Source organism: Quercus robur, chromosome 5 (assembly GCF_932294415.1).
Source record: "Quercus robur chromosome 5, dhQueRobu3.1, whole genome shotgun sequence".
Lineage (NCBI taxonomy): Eukaryota > Viridiplantae > Streptophyta > Magnoliopsida > Fagales > Fagaceae > Quercus > Quercus robur.
In genome coordinates, this window is record NC_065538.1 from 74,393,602 (window position 1) to 74,413,944 (window position 20,343).

The 20,343-nt window shown below is 34.6% G+C and overlaps 2 protein-coding genes across 4 annotated transcripts; both read left to right on the forward strand.

The window, feature by feature from the left end:
* Positions 1–1,669: 1,669 nt before the first annotated feature.
* Positions 1,670–8,055, forward strand: LOC126727048 (lysine-specific demethylase JMJ26-like). Of its 3 annotated transcripts, XM_050432509.1 has the most exons (14): positions 1,670–1,909; positions 2,060–2,195; positions 2,932–3,432; positions 3,568–3,680; positions 3,774–3,873; positions 3,970–4,102; positions 4,179–4,242; positions 4,338–5,037; positions 5,449–5,778; positions 6,491–6,898; positions 6,971–7,043; positions 7,121–7,206; positions 7,314–7,433; positions 7,652–8,055. In XM_050432509.1, the coding sequence occupies exons 3-14, from the start codon at positions 2,938–2,940 to the stop codon at positions 7,724–7,726; spliced, it is 2,697 nt and encodes an 898-aa protein (XP_050288466.1). In that variant the 5' UTR covers positions 1,670–1,909; positions 2,060–2,195; positions 2,932–2,937; the 3' UTR covers positions 7,727–8,055. The 3 variants fall into 3 exon arrangements, with proteins under 3 accessions (XP_050288466.1, XP_050288465.1, XP_050288467.1); XM_050432508.1 differs by lacking the exon at positions 2,060–2,195; XM_050432510.1 differs by lacking the exon at positions 2,060–2,195 and having other exon boundaries at positions 2,932–3,426.
* A 1,857-nt stretch (positions 8,056–9,912) lies between these two features.
* Positions 9,913–19,590, forward strand: LOC126727046 (leucine--tRNA ligase, chloroplastic/mitochondrial). The gene is made up of 20 exons (XM_050432507.1): positions 9,913–10,417; positions 10,870–11,014; positions 11,108–11,164; positions 11,781–11,900; positions 11,981–12,085; positions 12,209–12,432; positions 12,597–12,663; positions 12,748–12,902; positions 13,130–13,394; positions 13,541–13,735; positions 14,546–14,625; positions 14,910–14,972; positions 15,109–15,190; positions 15,559–15,636; positions 15,708–15,809; positions 15,938–16,110; positions 16,259–16,436; positions 17,278–17,355; positions 17,695–17,826; positions 18,893–19,590. Exons 1-20 carry the CDS (start codon positions 10,032–10,034, stop codon positions 19,133–19,135), a joined length of 2,928 nt encoding a protein of 975 aa, XP_050288464.1. The 5' UTR covers positions 9,913–10,031; the 3' UTR covers positions 19,136–19,590.
* The last annotated feature ends 753 nt before the right edge of the window (positions 19,591–20,343 follow it).

Genomic DNA, 20,343 nt, shown 5'->3' on the forward strand with positions numbered 1-20,343 from the left:
TTTTCTAATTAACGATACTAATTTACATTGCTTGTTTGGGCAAAAGTCTCTTGTATGCGTTGGATGTATAATACCTTTGTCTCATCTATAAATAGGTCTCACAATTTTCCTCATTTAGACAGTAAAAGAATTATTATACAATTATTACTATATAAATCAAGAATTCAAAATTATCCCCTTTAAAGTTTGAACTTATTATATTTTTTTTTCTGATTCTAAAAAAAAAAAAAAAAGGTTTGAACTTTTTGAAGGGAATTCTTCCTTGATTGTTTTGTTCTAGTAGTGCTTTGGAATTCTACCCCATGGTCCACGACATATCTCTTTCAGCTGTTTGCAAAATTTAGCTGTTTTTGCAGAAGCACTGTGAGACTTTGACTGCTGTCCCCAATCCAAAACTGCAAATTTCATGTGCTATTTATTTCACAGTTATTTTTGTTTTGAAAAAGCTATTTCCGAGCTGAACAAGGACATATAGGTATAATAAAGTCTGGGCAATTTGTCATCATCAGCTGACAATCAGATCAGAAGGAAAGCAGGTGGGGTCCATTATATCCTCCTCTCCTTCATATCAACGCCAACTTTTTATTACTATTATTATTATTTTTTTTGGGTGTAAAAAAAATGTAAAGTAAAGTTTATGAAAATAAATAATATACCATGATTTTTTTTGGATATAAAATAAAAATTTTACTTGAAGATCACCTTTGTTCCTCACGTTTCATAAATATTTATATTTATAAAATGATTATTACATTAAGAATGTGAGGTGGTAATGTCATGATATTTTAAAAGTTATATATAAATTAAATAAACCAAATAAAAATAGAAATGCTCTTTAGTTGACAAAAAAAAAAAATTTATATATATATAATACATGTTAAATGAAGAAGTATTAAGCATTACCAAATAAAAATTTATTTAGAGATTTGGTAGAAAGGTATTCACCTAATTGATTATAATTTATTATGAAAATATCAAAATAATTTAATTTAGAAACTAACATAGTTTCCCATTAAAAAAAAAACACACACACACACTTATCTTATGTAGTGGGTATCAATATAAGAAAAAACTCATTTTTTTGAGTTCTTCTACCACCACAAAAAAATTATATCAACAATAATTTAATTTAGAATCTAACACGGTTTCCCATTAAAAAAACACACTTATCTTATGTAAAGATTATTATGCAACCACTTCTTAAAAAAAAAAACTCATATCTTTGAATTTTTCTACATCAAAAATAAATTTATAATTAGTTGTTAATTACTTTCACATAAACCACCACTTTTTATCCACCAATAATAAAATTGTGGCAAAACTTTACATATATATATTTTTTGGGACTAGATCTTTTTGCATTTCTTTTGCTTCCCCTATGTGTCAAGCCAAGCACATACTTTCACACTTTATCTTGAAATATTCGTTTTTTAATACTGTATTACTATCTACCATTCTACTAATTCTACTCCTACGTATGACACAAGGAAAAAGACTCTTTACTTTCCAACAAAAATTAAAACTTTCACTCAGAAACTTGAGTAAAAAAACAACTAAAACCCAACCAAACCAAAACAGCAAAAAAGTGCCATTTTAACCCAATTCCCAACCTCTCTCTCTCTCTCTCACACACACACACACTCCTATATATATACCCATCCTCTCATTTGTAAAAGTTTCAGTCCCACCCTTTTTCTTTTTACCATTCAAAATCATTGCCCTTTGGTAATTTTAGAACCCTTTTTATTATATTTTACTATTACACACCCAAACCAAGAAAAACAAAAAAGAAAAACCCAAACAAACAAAACAACAAAAAAGAAAATAGAATCGTTTTCCTCGTTTGATTCCAACCAATCCAAATTTCATGCTTTTATACATTGCTTTCCTTTGCCTCTTCAATAATCGGGTCAGTAATTCAATACCTATTTTTTATTTTTAGAAAAGAATTCATCTTTAACTATTATTTTTTATTGTTTATCAGCAATATTTATGTCTCTGTTTTTATTTTTTTGGTGTGGAAATATTGAGAATCTGAATTCTGGGTTTTTTTTTGTAGCTGAAATTGTGATGGGTTTCAAGCTCTAATCAAAATTTTTTGATCCAGTGATTTTTTTTTTTCTGAGTTGGGGTCAACCCTGCTGATTGTGGCTGTGTTCTCTGCTGCGTTGACTTTAAAGAATTTAGAATTCTTGGTAATGGCAATGATGTTTGATCGCTGAATTCATTATTGGGTTTTGCATGTTTGTCAGTTTTGCTTGGTGGGTTTTTGATTTCTATGTGGTTGGAATGGTTTTTGGAAAATGTTTTCTGGGAATTCTTGTTTTTGTTCTTTTTAAAGAGCATTGTCATAATTTCCATATGATTCTGTGAATTTTTGTTTCTGAATGTGATTTTCATTGATAATGCGTGAATATGTGTGTTTCTGTAGCTAAAAATTAAAAGATTTATTGACAAATGTATGAGTTCCTGTTGCATTGAATTTTGCGGGCCATGAATTAAAAAGTAGTGAAAATCTTAGAGTTCTTGTTGCAGTTGACTTGTGTAGCTGTGTGTGTGTGTGTAAATAATTCTATGAATGAACATGTAAGTGACTAATCTAAGAGTTCATGTTGCATTGAGTTGTGTAGTTCTAGAATGTGGTAATTTCTGTTGCTTGGTTCCAGGAGATTTTGTGAAAATTGTTTCTGAATGTACAATCTTAATTGTGAGATCTCTTCTGCTGTTAATATTTTGGGCTGAGAATGAAAAATTTATGGACAGCTTTGAGGTTGAGTTTTTTAGAATGTAGCAATCATTGTAGTTTTGTTCCTTATGGTTTCTGTGTAATTGAGATTAATTATTGTTAATTGCTTGAAACTGTGATAGAACGGGGAGTTTGATGCCAATAAACTATGAAGTAAGATCCAATTGTTTCTGTTCTTTCTGCAGTGAGCAATGGAGATTTTGTGTGCAAAACGGTTGGGCCAATATCCAAACAATTATCAGAGAGTCTCTAATTTTCAAAAGGTTTCCAAGGTTCAGAAGAAGGAAAGGGCTCAAGAAAAACTTGAAAGTGAAAGTAATAGATCAAAATCAGAAAAGGAAGAGGATGGCCATGCTCTGTCATCAGAGATGAGAACAAAACTTTCATCCAAGAAAGTACAGAATATTCATGATGTTGAGTTCTCACGTGATCAAAGCAATCCAAAGAAACGCCGCAGTGCCTCAAACAAGAAAAGACGTTCCGAAGATGATTGTTTTAGCGACGAGTTTGAAGAAGATGAAGAAACAATGTTTCTTGTTAAGGCGAGATCACGGAAAATAATTAGGAATTTGGATAGTGTGATGACTGAAAGAAATTCAGATGATGCAAGAGAGAAAAATTATGAGTCAAGGAATGGTAATGTGTGTACTGGAAGCAAGGAGAGATGCAGTCCAATAAATGTGAATGTAGCTTCTTTTCTCTATGCCTTTTTCATAGTAGACCTATATGTATCTTCATATTCCAATTCCATTGAAGGAATTAGTTCTTTTAGTTTTTTTCTTCATTCACTGCATAGTATTCATAATTATTGTCGTAAACAGGGTAATGGAGAAGATCGCTTAAAATGCCATCAGTGTATGAAGAAAAAGTTTGTTGTTGTTCCTTGCACTAAGTGTAAGAAGAAAATGTATTGCATCCAGTGTATCAAGCAATGGTATGGTATTCCTTGTACATTCAACTTTTCTTTAGAGATGTTCTTTTTTCCCCCTGTTTTAATTCATCATTCTTGCTCTTTGTGTGTATATAGGTACCCCCACTTAGAAGAAGAAGAAGTTTCGATGCTTTGCCCATTTTGCCGTAGAAACTGCAACTGTAATGTGTGCTTGCACTCAAGTGGGATGATTAAGGTTTTGTCTTTGATTTTATTTAATTTTTTTATCTCACTGCTGTAAATTTCTTCAAATGCTTGCTCTGATTATATTTTTAACCTTTCTAACCTTCAGACTTCAAAGAGGGACATACCCAGTCATGAAAAGATTCACCATCTCCAGTATTTGATTTGTTCTTTGCTTCCGTATTTGAAACAAATTTGTGAAGAACAAACTAAGGAAATGGAGATTGAGGCTAATATTCAAAGTATGTATAATTAAGCTTTGGGTTTGAGTTTTCTGTTTGAATTGTAGACATTGCTTACGGAAAATATTTGTGGTAGGGAAATCATATTCTGAAATTGAAGTACAACAAACCATTTGTTATAATGATGAGCGTATCTTTTGGTAAGAAACTATTATTCTTTATGAAATTCTATAATTCTATGAGGTGCTAATTGCAATGTTTGTTTTAAATGTTTTTTTTATTGGCCTTGGAGCAGCAATCATTGTGCAACTTCAATTGTAGACCTTCATCGAAGCTGCCCAACATGTTCTTATGAACTCTGTCTCAGTTGCTGTGAAGAAATTCGAAAGGAAAGTCTTACAAGCCGTGGCAAAATGAAGTTTCAATACATCAACAAGGGCTATGACTACATGCATGGTGGAGATCCTCTACCCGAATCATGTCTTTTAAAAACTTCTAAGGAACATGTTAAGTCCTTTATCAAATGGAGTGCCAATGGTGATGGAAGTGTTACTTGTGCTCCAAAGGAAATTGGTGGGTGTGGTGAATGTGTATTGGAGCTCAGGCGTATCCTTCCACTGGGGTGGATTTCAAGTTTAGAAATCAAAGCAGGAAATTTATTGGAGATGTTTAGAGCTCAACCTACAAATTTTAAGCATAAATGTACTCGAAAGAGCATGAAGATTTTCCGAAGAGCAGCTTCTAGAGTAGATTGTGATGACAATGACTTGTACTGTCCATCTTCAAGGGACAGTCTTCTAGAAGAAGAGCGTTTGCACTTCCAACAGTGTTGGACTAAAGGTGAACCAGTTATTGTTCGTGATGTTCTTGAACAGACAGCTGGTTTAAGCTGGGAGCCAATGGTCATCTGGCGTGCGTTATGTGAAAGTGTGGATTTGGATATCAGCTCAAAAATGTCAGAAATGAAGGCCATTGATTGCCTGGCTGGTTGTGAGGTTTAGTTACCTTTCCCCTTTCTGCACTTCTATATTTCTCAGCCAAAGACTGTCTGTCAGTATTACTTGTTTGATTTCATGTGTTAAATCATATAATCTTCTTTTCTTTTTCCATGTAGTAATTGTAGGATTTTTTTGGTTTTATAGTTCTTGAGTGTGGAATTTATTCTTTGTCTTTTGTTTTGTTCTAACATACATCTCTCTCTCTCTCTCTCTCTCTCTCGCACACACACACACACACACCCCAATCACACAAGCACCCATTATACCACTTTCTTATGTTTTCAAAATCCATTATTTTCTGGACTTTTAATTGAAACATTATTTTTTTTGCTCAAATATATTATTATCCTACTAGGTTATGCCTGCTCAATTTTGTACTTCCAATGTTGATTTTGTTAAAATATGCAGGTGGAGATTAAGACCCGTGAATTTTTTCAAGGCTATATGGAAGGTAGAACATACTATAACTTTTGGCCTGAGATGCTTAAACTAAAGGACTGGCCCCCCTCTAACAAGTTCGAGGATTTTTTGCCCCGTCATTGTGATGAATTTATCCGTGCATTGCCATTTCAAGAGTACACAGATCCTAGGTCAGGCCTCCTTAACTTAGCTGTCAAGTTGCCTCCTGGTGTGTTGAAACCAGACCTGGGTCCAAAAACATATATCGGATATGGGCTAGCAAAGGAGCTTGGAAGAGGGGACTCTGTAACTAAGCTTCATTGTGATATGTCAGATGCGGTATGTTATAACAATATGACTTGTAACACGTGACATTGCGCACCATATGAGGTTGTAGATTTTTTCTTGAATGAGGAGAAATTGTTTCTCTTTGTTTCCATTTCAAACTGTTATAGACTTTGGGATATAAAAAGTGCAATTTAGTTATATTTTGGAGTCAAGGAACAGTTTTTGTTGGCTTTTTGCGCATGCACAAATATTTTCAAAACTATCAATATTTTTTCCTGCTAATTTTTTTCCTTTTAACAATTTCAAATGTGGTTATTGAAATTAATATTTAGAATTCTTTTTTAAAATATATAGAAACTCTGTTATAAGGCTTGCTTAGCTGTAACTGTGTGTAAACAGAGTAACTTAAAATTAAAAAATGCAGTGTATTTGGTGAAGACTGTAAGCATTGGTCAATTTTGATTTAAAACTTCCTAACAATGTCTGAACATGTGAATATTGGGCTCTTAGAAACATTATAGATGTGAATAATCATTTTGCAAGTGTCCTTTTTGGCCATGTAGTCAATAATTTTGTATTCTTTTAAGTTAATGGTCCAAATTGTGTTATTTGATAATTGTTTATACTCTACAATTGCTACATGTGATAAAATACAATTTCCTTATAGAAATGGGATGTGGAAAAATTTTTCCTTTTTTTTTTTTTTTTTTGGTACTATGAAAGCAACATTGTTACATGTTTTTTCCAATGTTGATTAATGCAGGTGAATATTTTGACACATACAGCAGAAGTAGTGTTGAGTGACAAGCAGCGCTCAGCAATTGCAACCTTAAAAGAAAGGCATAGGGCCCAAGATTGGAAGGAGCGTCTAGATCGAGAGGAGTTAAGCTGTCCAACTGAAAAACTTGTTCATAGCAACGGTGAGGACATGGAGGTCCTAGAAATTGCAGATATGAGCAAGCATCCATCTGATTTTGATGGTAAAATTGAGATGTCAAAAAGTGACATAGAAGGGGCTACTTGTCCTGGTTTCTCCACAGAACAAGAAACAGAAGAAACAGGCAGTGCTTTATGGGACATTTTTCGGAGGGAAGATGTTCCTCAATTAGAGGCATATCTTAGAAAGCATGCAAACGAATTTAGGCACACCTATTGTTCACCTGTTGAACAGGTAACTTATTAGCAAGTTAAGCTTCTGATTAGCCATGTCTCGTGCAGTCTCTGATAGATAATGCTTTTTTAGGTTGTCCACCCAATTCATGACCAATCCTTTTATTTAACTTTGGAGCACAAAAGGAAGCTAAAGGAAGAATTTGGTGAGTACGATAAAAATGCAATAATATTTTAGTGATACCCTTGCATGATTATTTACACAATTACTTCACTTTTGTAGGTGTTGAACCGTGGACCTTTGTGCAAAGGCTTGGGGAAGCAGTATTTATACCTGCTGGATGCCCGCACCAAGTTAGGAATCTCAAGGTAATAATTTCCTTACATTATCAGTCTTAATCTTCAGTCAGGTTATATGTCTCTAATCAAATATGTTCTATTGTATAGTGCTAATTATTCTATTCCCACCTGCACAGTCATGTACAAAAGTTGCTGTTGACTTTGTCTCTCCCGAAAATGTTCATGAGTGCCTCAGATTAACTGAGGAGTTCCGACAACTTCCTATTAACCACAGGGCCAGAGAAGATAAACTTGAGGTAATGGGTCTTTTCTATGGTAACATGCCTCCCTCCCCCTTTTTTTCCCCATCACTATTTTAGTGATAGTTCATAGTTGTGTGTGGATTTACATAAAAATTTACTCTCTTTGTTTCATCTTGTATACCTTGGTCTCTAGTCTATGTTACTATGTATAACATTCCTTCATTCTACTCTAATTCTAACCAATTTTCTGGTGTGGTCTTTGGGTGGAACAGATCAAGAAAATGATCATCTATGCAGTTGACCAAGCTATTACTGATTTAGAAGCCTTGGTACCAACCCATAATTAAGTATTTTGGAAGCTGCCCTAACTCAGCATTGGAGGAACTAAATAATTAGGTTCTTTTGTAGATATAGTAAATAGGGAGCTGCCCCAACTCAGACTTGTCCAGTTCCACCAAGCCGAATAAAGTATTTGGGAAGCTGTCCCAACTCAGACTTGGTGGAACTAAATAGAAAATGGGGAGCTAGGAGCAGTTTTTTGCCTGCAAACATGACATAACTGGCATGAGATGGAAGGGCCTTTTTGGAGTAGGGGCTTGACCTTCATGGGTGGAGGTACACATTGTAATAAGTGGGACAATTACATGATGAAATTTATTTTGAGGTTTATATAAAATACTCTCTCTCTCTCCAATGTAGTTGCAGCCATTAACAAGTTTCAGGGTAAATTATAAAACTTTCATTAAGAAATGTAATCTATAATAGGGCAATGTTCCATCAGGGTCTATGGGATCTACCCAAATCTTGACATATAATGAAAGTTATTGTGATAATAGTTAAAAAACGACCTGATGAATGAGGACAATTTGAAAATTAATAAATTATCTATGGGGAGAAATTGGATTCAAATCTTGTGCTCAATTGTTGTTAGTTTAAAAATAAATAAAGATGCCCTTTTTGAATTAAAATGTGGAAGTTGTCTACCTTCATACTTTGATTTGTGTGAACAATTTGGATCTATAAATGCTCCAACAATTTGATGTAAAAGTGAGTTTAAACTATCATAGCTTATATCTGTAATAAATTTGATGTCTTTTACACGCTTAAAGTAGATTAAAGGGTGATTGGAGCTATTTGGAGGATAGCTGCGGCTAACTTTATTATCATTTTCTTTTTAGCAAGAAAAAGGGGAAGAAATAAACTATCAGCATCGTTATCTTTAAGTGAATTTCTATATCTTAAAACCTATTTTTCCTTATATTTTTACCTCCATTTTACCATTCTTATTCCTCTAAAATCAATGGCTAGAATTCTTTATAATTTATTGGCTTAAATTGTATTGTAGATTGATATCATAGCCTTTAAAAGACTTAAAATAATTTTGGTTATTTTGGGCCAGCAAAATTCTTGAAAAAGTAGGCTTGGGCCAGTTAAGGGAATTAAATCCAGTAAATTTGTGGATTGTACTATATGACCAATTTTAATAAATTACTTGTCATTTATTTTAGATTCAAAGTAGGCCGACTTAGTACTCATTTTGAAGTCCTAGATGCTTATTTTTAAAATGAAATTAATCTAAATTGAAATTCAGTATAATATCTTATGAAATACAAGCAAAAGAGTGAAGACATGTCATTTTTCAACCTATATTTTGTGAGAGACACGCAAAAGAGTAAGGATATGTCATTTTTAGCAGCATTTTGGAATTTTGATGGCTTTTCCAATAACCAATCTATTTAGAGCCTATCTGGTTTAGGCAATTTTCATCACCCATTACTTTGTTTCCATCACCTATTACTCATTTTGATAGGTCTCACGCTTAAGAAGCATGTTTGGCCAAGTTTTTATTTTCAGTTCTTATCATCTATAACTCAACAAAATGAGTGATGGGTGAATGAAAATGAAAACAAAAAAAAGGTGTTTCCGAGTGATGAGATATGAGTTCTGATGGCAATATTGTAAATACACTCAAGTTGTGGGACCCACTATCTTTGTATAGTCTAATTCGTGCTAGCCCATTCACTACACCTAACGACTCTCTCCTCTCTCCATACCAGACTCACTCTTCTCTGTTTTTTGATTAACTTTTTAGTTGTGATGGCTTTTGATTCTCAAAAAGACTACTCCTTCAATAACTAAACTATTAAACGTTCTTCATAGATTGAGGACTTGAGTTTATAAGCTAATACCAAGTGGCATATTTATAGCAAAAAGTCTATGGAAACAACAAAATTTCATTGAGTTTATGGTGAATTGACATCTTAGCTTCTTGTAAAATTATTGTTCATAGAATAAATGTACTCATAAAGGTATAAAAAACTAAGCACACTAAATAAATTTTACTCCCCCCCCCTCCCCCCCAAAAAAAAGGAAAAGAAAAAGAAAAGAAAAGTGAAAATGGGCTGGGGAGAGCCCAATCCTTACATTCTAAAGACCCACATGTTAAATTCACTAGTTAAGTCCAAAACTCCATCCTTGGACTTGGACCCAAAACTTCAATCAATAAGACCAGTGCAGCCAATCAGTTTTAAACCGCCAGAATTACGTTATCTCATAATTCCTTTTCCTTCAATCCGAGGCCACTCTTGCAACTCTCAAACACACTCCCAAAATCTTGTTCTTCTTCTTTTCTTTTCTAAGTGTTAATCCGAAATGAGCAAGCATTTACTAGAGACTCACATACAAATCCAACCACTTCCACCACGCTCACACACATTTCTCTTTCCCACACAGTTTCAAACTCTTCAGTCTAGAAAATCCTTCACCACCAAGAAAAGCTCTTTTTGTCTCAGCTTGTGTAACAACAAGAAGAATAGCTTCTTCTTCAGCCATGTAAGCGTTGTCAGAAGCTCGGTGACTCGAGGAGTGAATGAAGTGGAAGAAGATAAGCAGCCTGTGGTGAAAAAGGCTTACCCTTTTCTCGAAATCGAGCCCAAGTGGCAGCGTTATTGGGAGGAGAATCGAACTTTCCGAACCCCAGATGAAATTGATACTTCCAAGCCTAAGTTCTATGTTCTTGACATGTTCCCATATCCCAGGTCTCTCTTTTTTTCTCAAATGTTATGTCTTTTTTTTGAAGAACAAGTAATTAAGAATGTAAAAGAACAAAGACCCAGTTTTTTATTTACTCTATGTCCGTAGTTTTGATTGATAAAAGTTGTAATGCTATCTGTTACTAGTAAAGAGTGTTAGGATTAGGCATTTGGGATTGTTGGCCAATTTGGGTTATTTGATTTTTTATGTGTCCGAAATTATTTATAGGATCAAGCATGTAAAATTGTATATCTATTGTGCAATTTGATCAATGAAATTTTCACCACTTGAGGCTTCTATAGTAACTATGCTGAAATAAGCAAATTTAGATTGACTGGGAATTTTGACTTAATTTGATTTTTATGTGACTGATTGTTTGTAATTTAGATAATGTAAGTTTTGTGAGTTGGGTGGTTGTGACTGAGGTTCTTGTGCTCATTTTCATCAACTGATGCAGTGGAGCTGGTTTACATGTTGGCCATCCACTGGGGTATACTGCCACTGACATTCTTGCTAGATTCAAACGCATGCAGGGTTACAATGTTTTGCATCCAATGGGATGGGATGCATTTGGATTGCCTGCAGAGCAATATGCAATTCAGGTTTATTTTTCTGTTTGTGATATATATATGCTACTCACTATATTGAGTTTATGTGGTGCTTATGCACATTTGTTTATTGGTTACTACCAACAGACTGGAACTCACCCAAAAATCACAACATTTAGGAATATCAACCGCTTTCGTTCTCAGGTGATGTAATGTTCTTTCTGTTTCTTAGTAACTCTAATGCCTAAAGCATGTATTTGGTAATGAATAGAGATTTTAGGAATTCGCAATCTATAGCTCAATGTTGGTTATGGGGCATTGAATTCTATTGGGATTCTTTCAAGTTCTAAGAGTTAGTTACTGGTCTGGAATCACTCGAGTGTGACTCAAAGACGTACTTCAAAACTTGTATACATAAATTTGATATTTTAATTATGGTACTATGTTATGTTAAACCTAGGTGCGATATGGACGTTTGTTAATCTGATCTGATTTTTAGTAGTAGTGGTTCAGCATGATGTTTAGTTATTGGAGGATTTATAACATTTCATATTTAATTGCACTCCAATCAACAGGGGGGGGGGGGGGGGGGGGTGAAGGGGTTACTGTTAGTGGGCTTTAGAGTAGCCTGGGGTAGAAAAAATTCGTTGTACCTGGAGTTTTCAACAGAATTTAGAGGCATGATAGTCTTTGCTTGCACTTTTAAATTTTGATGCCAGTATTTTGGTTTTCATTTAATCATTCAGCCTCACATATAGCATAGTTCTGGCAGATGGTGTGAAGTTTTTTCTCATGTATTTGCATCTTATTTGCTTTACAGCTTAAATCATTAGGGTTTTCATATGATTGGGATCGTGAATTTTCTACAATAGAACCAGAATATTATAAATGGACACAGTGGATCTTTCTTCAGTTGTTAAAGAGAGGATTGGCATATCAGGTAAAATAAAATCTTGCTGGCATTATTTTTTTGGATCCAATTATAAAAGAGATCTAATAGTGTACTTAGTATATGTTCAGGCTGAAGTGCCAGTCAATTGGTGTCCTGCTCTTGGCACTGTCTTGGCAAATGAGGAGGTGATAGATGGTGTTAGTGAACGGGGGGGTCATCCAGTTATAAGAAAGGTATGCTGGTTCAATGCATCCATCTTTTATAAGCCACGAGTCTGTTTTATAAAATTTCCTCTCTTATTTGCAGTTTTTGAATGGTTTTATAATTTTACAGTGTCATTGTTTATTACCAAGCAGCCAATGAGGCAATGGATGCTCAAGATTACTGCATATGCTGATCGTCTTCTTGAAGATTTAGATGACTTAGACTGGCCTGAAAGTGTAAAGGACATGCAAAGAAATTGGATAGGGAGGTCTGAAGGGGCCGAGATGGAATTTTATGTTCTTGACAGTGATGGACAGGAAAGAAATATAAAGATTACAGTTTTTACTACAAGGCCTGATACCATCTTTGGGGCTACGTAATCCTCTTACTCCTTTTTCTTGTTGCCTGTATTTCATGACTTTCATGCATTGGGTATAACTAGAGAGCAATTATTATTTATTTATTTATTATTATTATTATTTTTTTTTATCATAACTGTCCCTAGATTAGGATTCATTCTTATCAGTTGTTTGTTTGCAGGTACTTAGTTGTGGCACCGGAGCATACTTTGTTGCCATCACTGGTATCCATGGCCCAGAGCAAATATGTATGTGATTATGTTTCTTTCCCTAATTTGTCTCAAAAGATTTCTTTACCATGGCTAATTAGAAGACAACAATATTGAGCACAGGTGGAGGAATATATAGATCTGGCCTCAAGGAAGAGTGACCTTGAAAGGACTGAACTTCAGAAGGAAAAAACTGGGGTTTTTAGTGGTTGTTATGCAAGAAATCCTGCTAATGGGGAAGCTATTCCTATATGGGTTGCTGATTATGTCCTTGGGAGGTGTGTTTGCCTCATACTTCATCTCTTTCCTTATTGACAGCAATTCATCTGTTGGCAGATGCATGTACGCTGATGTTGCAACTTTTACTTGTATATATTATATATTATGATTTAGACTAGTTGATTATATGTCATGTTATGCAAATATATTTAATGGAATTGTTAACATTTTTTGGAGAGTTTTTATTTAATATGATTGCAATGCTAATGTTTCGTTATTGGTGCAGTTATGGAACAGGAGCAATTATGGCTGTACCTGCTCATGACACTCGTGACTATGAGTTTGCTTTGAAGTATGACATTCCAATTCGTTGGGTTGTGACACCAGAGGATAAAAGTCTCACTGATTCTAGATCTGCTTTTCCGGGTCAAGGCCTGATTATAAATTCATCAAATTCAATGTTGGGGCTTGACATTAATGGCTTGTCCAGCAAAGAAGCTGCTTCTAAAGTCATTGAGTGGGCTGATAAAACTGGAAATGGGAAGAAAAAGGTGCCTTTCTCAGTTTATCTGAAGTTTAAAGATAGGGCTGAGAGGTTTCGTTTTTTTGGGGGGAGGGCTGAGGGGGTGGGGGTGGTTTATAATACCTTTTATATGTATGATATAATTTGCATTATCTCAAACTTGTCTTTCTTTAGGTAAACTACAAGTTGAGGGACTGGCTTTTTGCTCGGCAACGTTATTGGGGGGAACCTATCCCAGTCATTTTCTTGGATGAAACTGGTGAGACTATTCCACTTCCTGAAACTGAACTGCCTCTTACCCTACCAGAATTGGATGATTTCACTCCCACTGGAACAGGCGAACCACCACTATCAAAAGCAGTGTCTTGGGTAATTTTAACTCTCTCTCTCTCTCATTTACTCTGTATATATGATTTGGTGTCTTTATTTTTCAACATATTTATGGTTCTGGTGATGTACATAATAATCTTATTGTTAATCATCAACAAAGTTAAAATCTATTTAAACCTCAAAATTCCGGGTGCATTTTTTGCAGGTTTATAATATATTTCTCTAAAAAAAAAAAAGCCTTTTAAATTTATTTTATTCTTAACCTTTAATGAAAATATCAGAGTAGTTTAATGATTAATTGGTAATCCTGCCTTAGGCTTTGATACAGGCTGTAAAGAGTTGGGATGGGAATAGGAAGGTATTAGTTAACTTTTGTTCAACTAAAAGACTAAACAATAATCCTACCAGATGCATGATTTTGTTAATTTGGATGCTGAAAAATAGAGTTAAAAAAATGAAAGCTTGTCAAGGTTTTCATTGGGATGCTTTTAGAGTTTCAACCTTCATATCAATTGCCAGCAATGGCTATGGACCCATGGAAACATCAATTTGAGTTGCTGTGAAACTGTGTTAATTCATATCTACAGAGGCATAATACTTACAAAGTCCTGAAACATGTATCCAAGTATAATCTGCCTAATGTCACTGCCACAAATCTGATAATGGAAGCCCTTACGACAAGTTTTGGAGTTGTGAATGAATTGCTAAGGTAGCTATGTGTTGTTCAATCTTTGAGATAGTTCTGATTGGTCTCTTCTCAGTTTCTCTAATTATTTTTGAGTGGCACTTTGACCAGTCCTTTAGCATTCCATAACTTTTGACACCTTCACTTTTGTGAATGATTTGCAGGTAAAAACAATGGATCCTTCATCTGGAAAACCTGCTACACGAGAAACAAGCACCATGCCACAATGGGCTGGTTCTTGTTGGTAATGTTTTGCTTATGATGTTCAGTAGTTTGAATTTTAATTGGTTGATACTCATTTTTAGCTGTTTATTTTTTGTCAATGGTTAAAATGTTTAATAAGGTCTGAATTTTAGTTAGAACTGTTAGTGTTAGGATAATTGTGGGGTGAGATTGAATGGAAGTATTATTGTTGTTATCTTTTCAGTACTTTTTGTGAGTCATATGCAGGACCTTTTTACTTACTCAAATTCAAATATAAAATTCTTTGGAGATTTGGGATCTTATACTTTTATTACCCATGTCCAGGTACTATTTGAGATTTATGGATCCTAGTAATTCAAAAGAATTGGTGGATAAAGAAAAAGAAAGGTAAGAGTGGTTTTTACCAACAAAATGTGTATTTCCCTTAATGTATTTTTCTCTACATGATTAATCTGTGGTATTTTAATTTTTTAGCTTAACATGATTTAGTTTCTTATCTTTTGAAGCATATTCTCATCTGCAGGTATTGGAGCCCTGTTGATGTGTATGTTGGTGGCGCTGAACATGCAGTTCTTCATTTACTTTATTCCAGGTTCTGGCACAAGGTTTGTGAACATGCTATTATTCAACTTCCCTTTGGCACAATCCTTGTGATCCACTGGATATTGCACTTGTTTCTGGAACTGCCAAGTCTGTTATCATCTATTAAAATCATTCTTGCGGTTGAAGTCTAGGATAAAAACAAATTTTCATTTATTATGAAATTATGATTTCTCTAAATAAGTTTGCTTGCTTGTGGGTGAGTCTCATTCTTGTTGATAGTTTTCATTAGCTTGACAAATCCAAATGGAGCTAGGGGTTGTTGGAACTGAGCGATGCTGCCCGATAGTCAAATGTCCACCCCCCCCCCCCCTCCCCCTCTTTTTTGTTGCAATACTTAAAATTGAATCTGATTCACATTTCTCTATCTCAGGTTCTCTATGACATTGGTGTTGTGTCCACCAAGGAACCCTTCCAATGTGTCATAAACCAGGGAATCATCCTTGGAGAAGTATGTGTAGTTTCTTAAGCATAATAAATCAATTCTCCATCATTACATGTTACTAATAATTCAGGTTGCAGGTACAATATATGGCTTTCCGAGATTCAGATGGAAATTTTATATCTGCAGACTCTGCTGATATGTTGGGTGAAGCTAATCAAGAAAGAATTCCTGAGGAGAAAGTATGTTCTGGGTGCTTCTAAAAATCTTTTTTCATCTTAATGCATCCCTTCACTTCTATTAAAGGGATGACGCTGTCATCTGGCATCACTCTCTCCACCCTTTTGACAAAATCATAATTCTTACGTAGGTTGTGAAATCTGGGGATTCTTTTGTCCTGAAAGACAATCCAAAAATTCGTTTGGTTGCTCGTGCTCACAAAATGAGTAAAAGTAGGGGAAATGTTGTGAATCCTGATGACGTTGTTTCTGAGTATGGTGCAGATTCTCTTCGCCTGTATGAAATGTTCATGGGACCTTTAAGGTAGGTTTTCCTTTGAGTGTTTTGTTTTTATCATATCTGGAACAGAATTTTTAATCTCTCTGTCAATTTAAGCCATGCTTCTAAATAAAGAGCACTGACAAAAATATTCTTGTTTCTTACGTAATGTTGCTCTTTATTGTGCTTCTAGGGACTCAAAAACTTGGAATACTAGTGGTATTGAAGGTGTTCATCGATTTTTAGGAAGAACTTGGAGACTGATTGCTGGTTCACCTTCACCTGATGGTACATTCAGGGATGGCACAGTGGCAATTGATGAAGAACCTACTCTGGAACAACTTCGTTCCCTCCATAAATGCATTGCTAAGGTCACATCTCAACTTCTGTGATTATAGTTTTTCTTTTTAATATGTGTTTTGGTTGCTCCTCTCCTTTATAAGTTTTCTTTTGGACATGATTCATTTCAATCTGTACAACTACTTTTGACACTTGTGAATCACTTAATTTTAGATGTAGTTTGACTTTGAAGAATGCATCGGCACAACCACATTTTACTTGTATTGTATTAAGTACACACATATTTGCTGCATAGACTTGGATATGGTCTTACCTGTGGGACACTATCATGTGCCATGGCATAGGATGGGTAAGATAAATTTGTACTCTGATATGAAACAAAGCTGTTATAAAAGAGTGCATGTTAACAATGTTCTTTATTTTTAAAGGAGAATACTAGAGTTACATAAAGCAGATATCTTTGGCGGTTGGAATCTCTCAAGTGAGAGCCATATGGCATGTGTCACATACGTGATACGTCTGTATGGGATGGGTAGCATGCACAGCCGGGGTATTACTACCAGTAATAAACCATGGTTGTTAGTATACTTGTACATGTTGTGGATGCCTGATTGCTTGAATATTTTTTTTTCCCAAAAAGGGCTAGCGTGCAAATGTATGTATGATTCTGTAGGGCTTAAGGTGCATAATAAAGTATTTAAAGCTTGTAAATAGATAACCAAATAGCCTACCATCTTGGTAATGTTATTTCATCATTCATGATCATTGATGCAGTAAGACTTCTTTCTACCAGTATTCATGAGGGTTCTGAGTTTGACACCTGTCTAGAATTGGTACAATATTTTTAAAAAGTTTCTGACATCTATACATTTAAGAATCCTCTAACCAATGAGTATTGATTCTGAGTTGCAGGTAACAGATGAAATTGAAGGGACACGGTTCAACACTGGAATTTCTGCAATGATGGAGTTCATTAATGCAGCATATAAGGTTTTTCCTGTGAAAGTTTTAGAACTAACTTGTAAATTTTCATTTTGGATCAACTGTTAATTTTCTAACCAAGGCAGAAAGATTTATTTGAACTTTCTGCTTATAGTTTGAAGATACTTCATTTTTTTAGGGGTCAAAAACTTTGGTGGATTAGGAATGCCAATAAGCATAGGGAGAAAATTTTTAATTGATTGTCTCATTAGAAGCAACACTTTGCAATATTACTTCTCACGATCTTGTTGATGGTTGGAAGAATACACCCCCACCCCCAATTTTAGTTCTATCTCAATTTCTGGTTCTCTTATTGGTCTGATCATTTTTTTTTTTTCATATTTTTAGTGGGATAAACATCCAAGATCAATATTCAAAGCATTTGTTTTGTTGCTTTCACCATATGCGCCTCACATGGCAGAGGAGCTTTGGTTACGTCTAGGACACTCAACATCACTCGCATATGAACCTTTCCCTAAGGTATTATTTTGTTATCTTTTAAAATTATTTGGAGTTTTGAGTGGCTTATTAATTTAATTTTCAAATATCTTCTAATTCTTAATGGCCTTCAGGATACTTTCGATTAGCCAATATTCATATATTGTGGAATAAAATTATAGGTTTTGAGTATTTAGGTATCCTCATGATTATATTGTATAGCTGTCATTTTTCATGGTTTTTTTTCCCACTTTGATAGAACATATGTGCAGCTCCATGCCTCCAACTAATATTTGTTTAGCCATCGCCATTCCTTCAGCAACTTCTTTCAAGCTTGATGATAGAGAACTTAAGATAATCTGAGTGGAAGTTGTCAAATATATTTTTTTTCGGGAGATATCTGGCCATGATGATTACTTTAAATCAAAGTGTTGCAATAAACTATTATGATATGGTTGAAAAAATATGCTCCATTTGGGAATAATTCAAATGAACTTTGAGCTTAAGGAAGTTGACTTTTATTTTGAATCTTTGAGTTCCCTTACATCCAAAAGGTTAAAAGTGATTTAGTGATACCAATGACCATCAATATTTGACTCCCTTCAAACTTTGTCTATAATGTGGGCTGATTTAACCCGCATGCATAATGCCCCAATAACCATTGATTTTCTTTATTTTTTAGTTGGATCATTAACTGTTGATTTATCATAACTAAATAACTATTGGTAATGTGGGTAAAGTGGAAGTATTGGAATATAGAGGGGCACATGTACATATATATGCACACAAAAACACAGCCACAAACATACTTGAACCCTTATATGCATGTGAAAGTGAGGAAGTCATATGGCTTTGCAGTTTATTCTCTGGTGTAAAATTATGTCAGGAGAATATATTATGACTTTTGGACAACAGATCAAGTAGCACCTAGATGCTCAAATCTGATCCTCTAGAATGACATAGATTGAGCTCTTGTGGCCCAAATGATGAGGGGAAATGAGTGTTCTTTATATCTTGCTAGCCTGTAATGTGGAGACACTAGTGGTATGAAGTGCAAGACGGAACTTTTTCTTAATGATGACCAATATCTTGATATGTTCTTTTGCAGGCCGACCCTGCTTACTTAAAGGATTCGTCTATCGTCTTACCAGTTCAGATCAATGGCAAGACAAGGGGTACCATCCAGGTTGAAGAAGCATGTACAGAGGAAGATGCTTTCAAGTTAGCATCAAAGGATGAAAAACTCTCAAAATATTTGGCTGGGAAGTCAATCAAAAAGAGAATTTATGTCCCCGGCAAGATCTTGAATGTTATCTTGGACCGTGAAAACATCAAGGTTGGTGCTCGATAGCCCTCTTCAACTCCTTGTAGGGGTTGGTGATGCTTATTCATTTCAACCTGGAAGAAGCAGCCATGACTTCACACTTACCCACCAACTTTGTATCTTGCCCTGCAATGCAAATCCTCTATGACCTTGCAGTAATGCCTGGAAATTTATATGCGAGCAATGGGTGTTTGTGCACCAATTCATGAATGTATGATCATAGATGTAATCTTGTTGGTTAGGCAGTAGCACCTTTTCATCTTATACTGCAGTTGGTCTCTTTTCCAGCTGATACAGGTTTGTGGGTGGGTTTTTGGTTGACCTTTGCGAATCGATTAAGGTTGTCCACTAAGTTTCTTTGCTGTCATTCATGCTTTTGTATTATTTTTAATGGTCATCAGCCAAACAAGTATGGATTCTGTCATTCTCAGGGTATTTTATATATAAAGTTTATAAAATCTATATGGTATGATTAGCATTAAGTGATGGCGTGCTGGCCGGGCAACCCATTAAAATTTAAAACACAGAATATAAAAAATAGGGCAAGTCCCTCTCCTTTGGATCATTCGGACCAATAAAAAAGAGTCCCACAGTGTGAACTGTATATAAGAGATAGGTCTTGGTCAATATCTTCTTCTGATTCCCCATATGAAATCATTTTTAGGTAGTTAAAGGACAGGTTGACCACACACCAAACACCCTTATTAATACTTGGAAAGGTCACCTAATAACATCAAACTCACTTATTACTGCTCTATATTACATTTTGTTTTGTTTTATATATATATATATATATAGTTCATTCTGAAAATGGGATTATTTATAAAAAAATAAAAAAAAAGCTGAATTTTGAATTTTAAGATGTTTTATTAAAAGAACCTTTATTCTTGGTCAAAATAATCAAGCTCCCCCTTTCAAAAAAAAACAAAAAAATCAAGCTCCCATCAACGTCCTTTAATTTTTCCTTCACTTTGATGCATCTCAGCAAAATATAACTTTTACATCATTCTCTTCTACCAAACCCCAAAGAGAGTGAGACAAAACCCAAAAAAAAAAAAAAAAAAAAGGAAAAAAAAAAGAAGAGAAAAAAAAAAAAAGATCTACTTTGCTGTCACTCTACTCAAAAATTTAAAAAAAAAAGAAAAAGAAAAAAAAAGAATTGAATTGAATTGATACAGTGATACGTATACTTGGGTGTTGACGACGCGTTGTTGTCCTCGGTAAAGACTTTTATT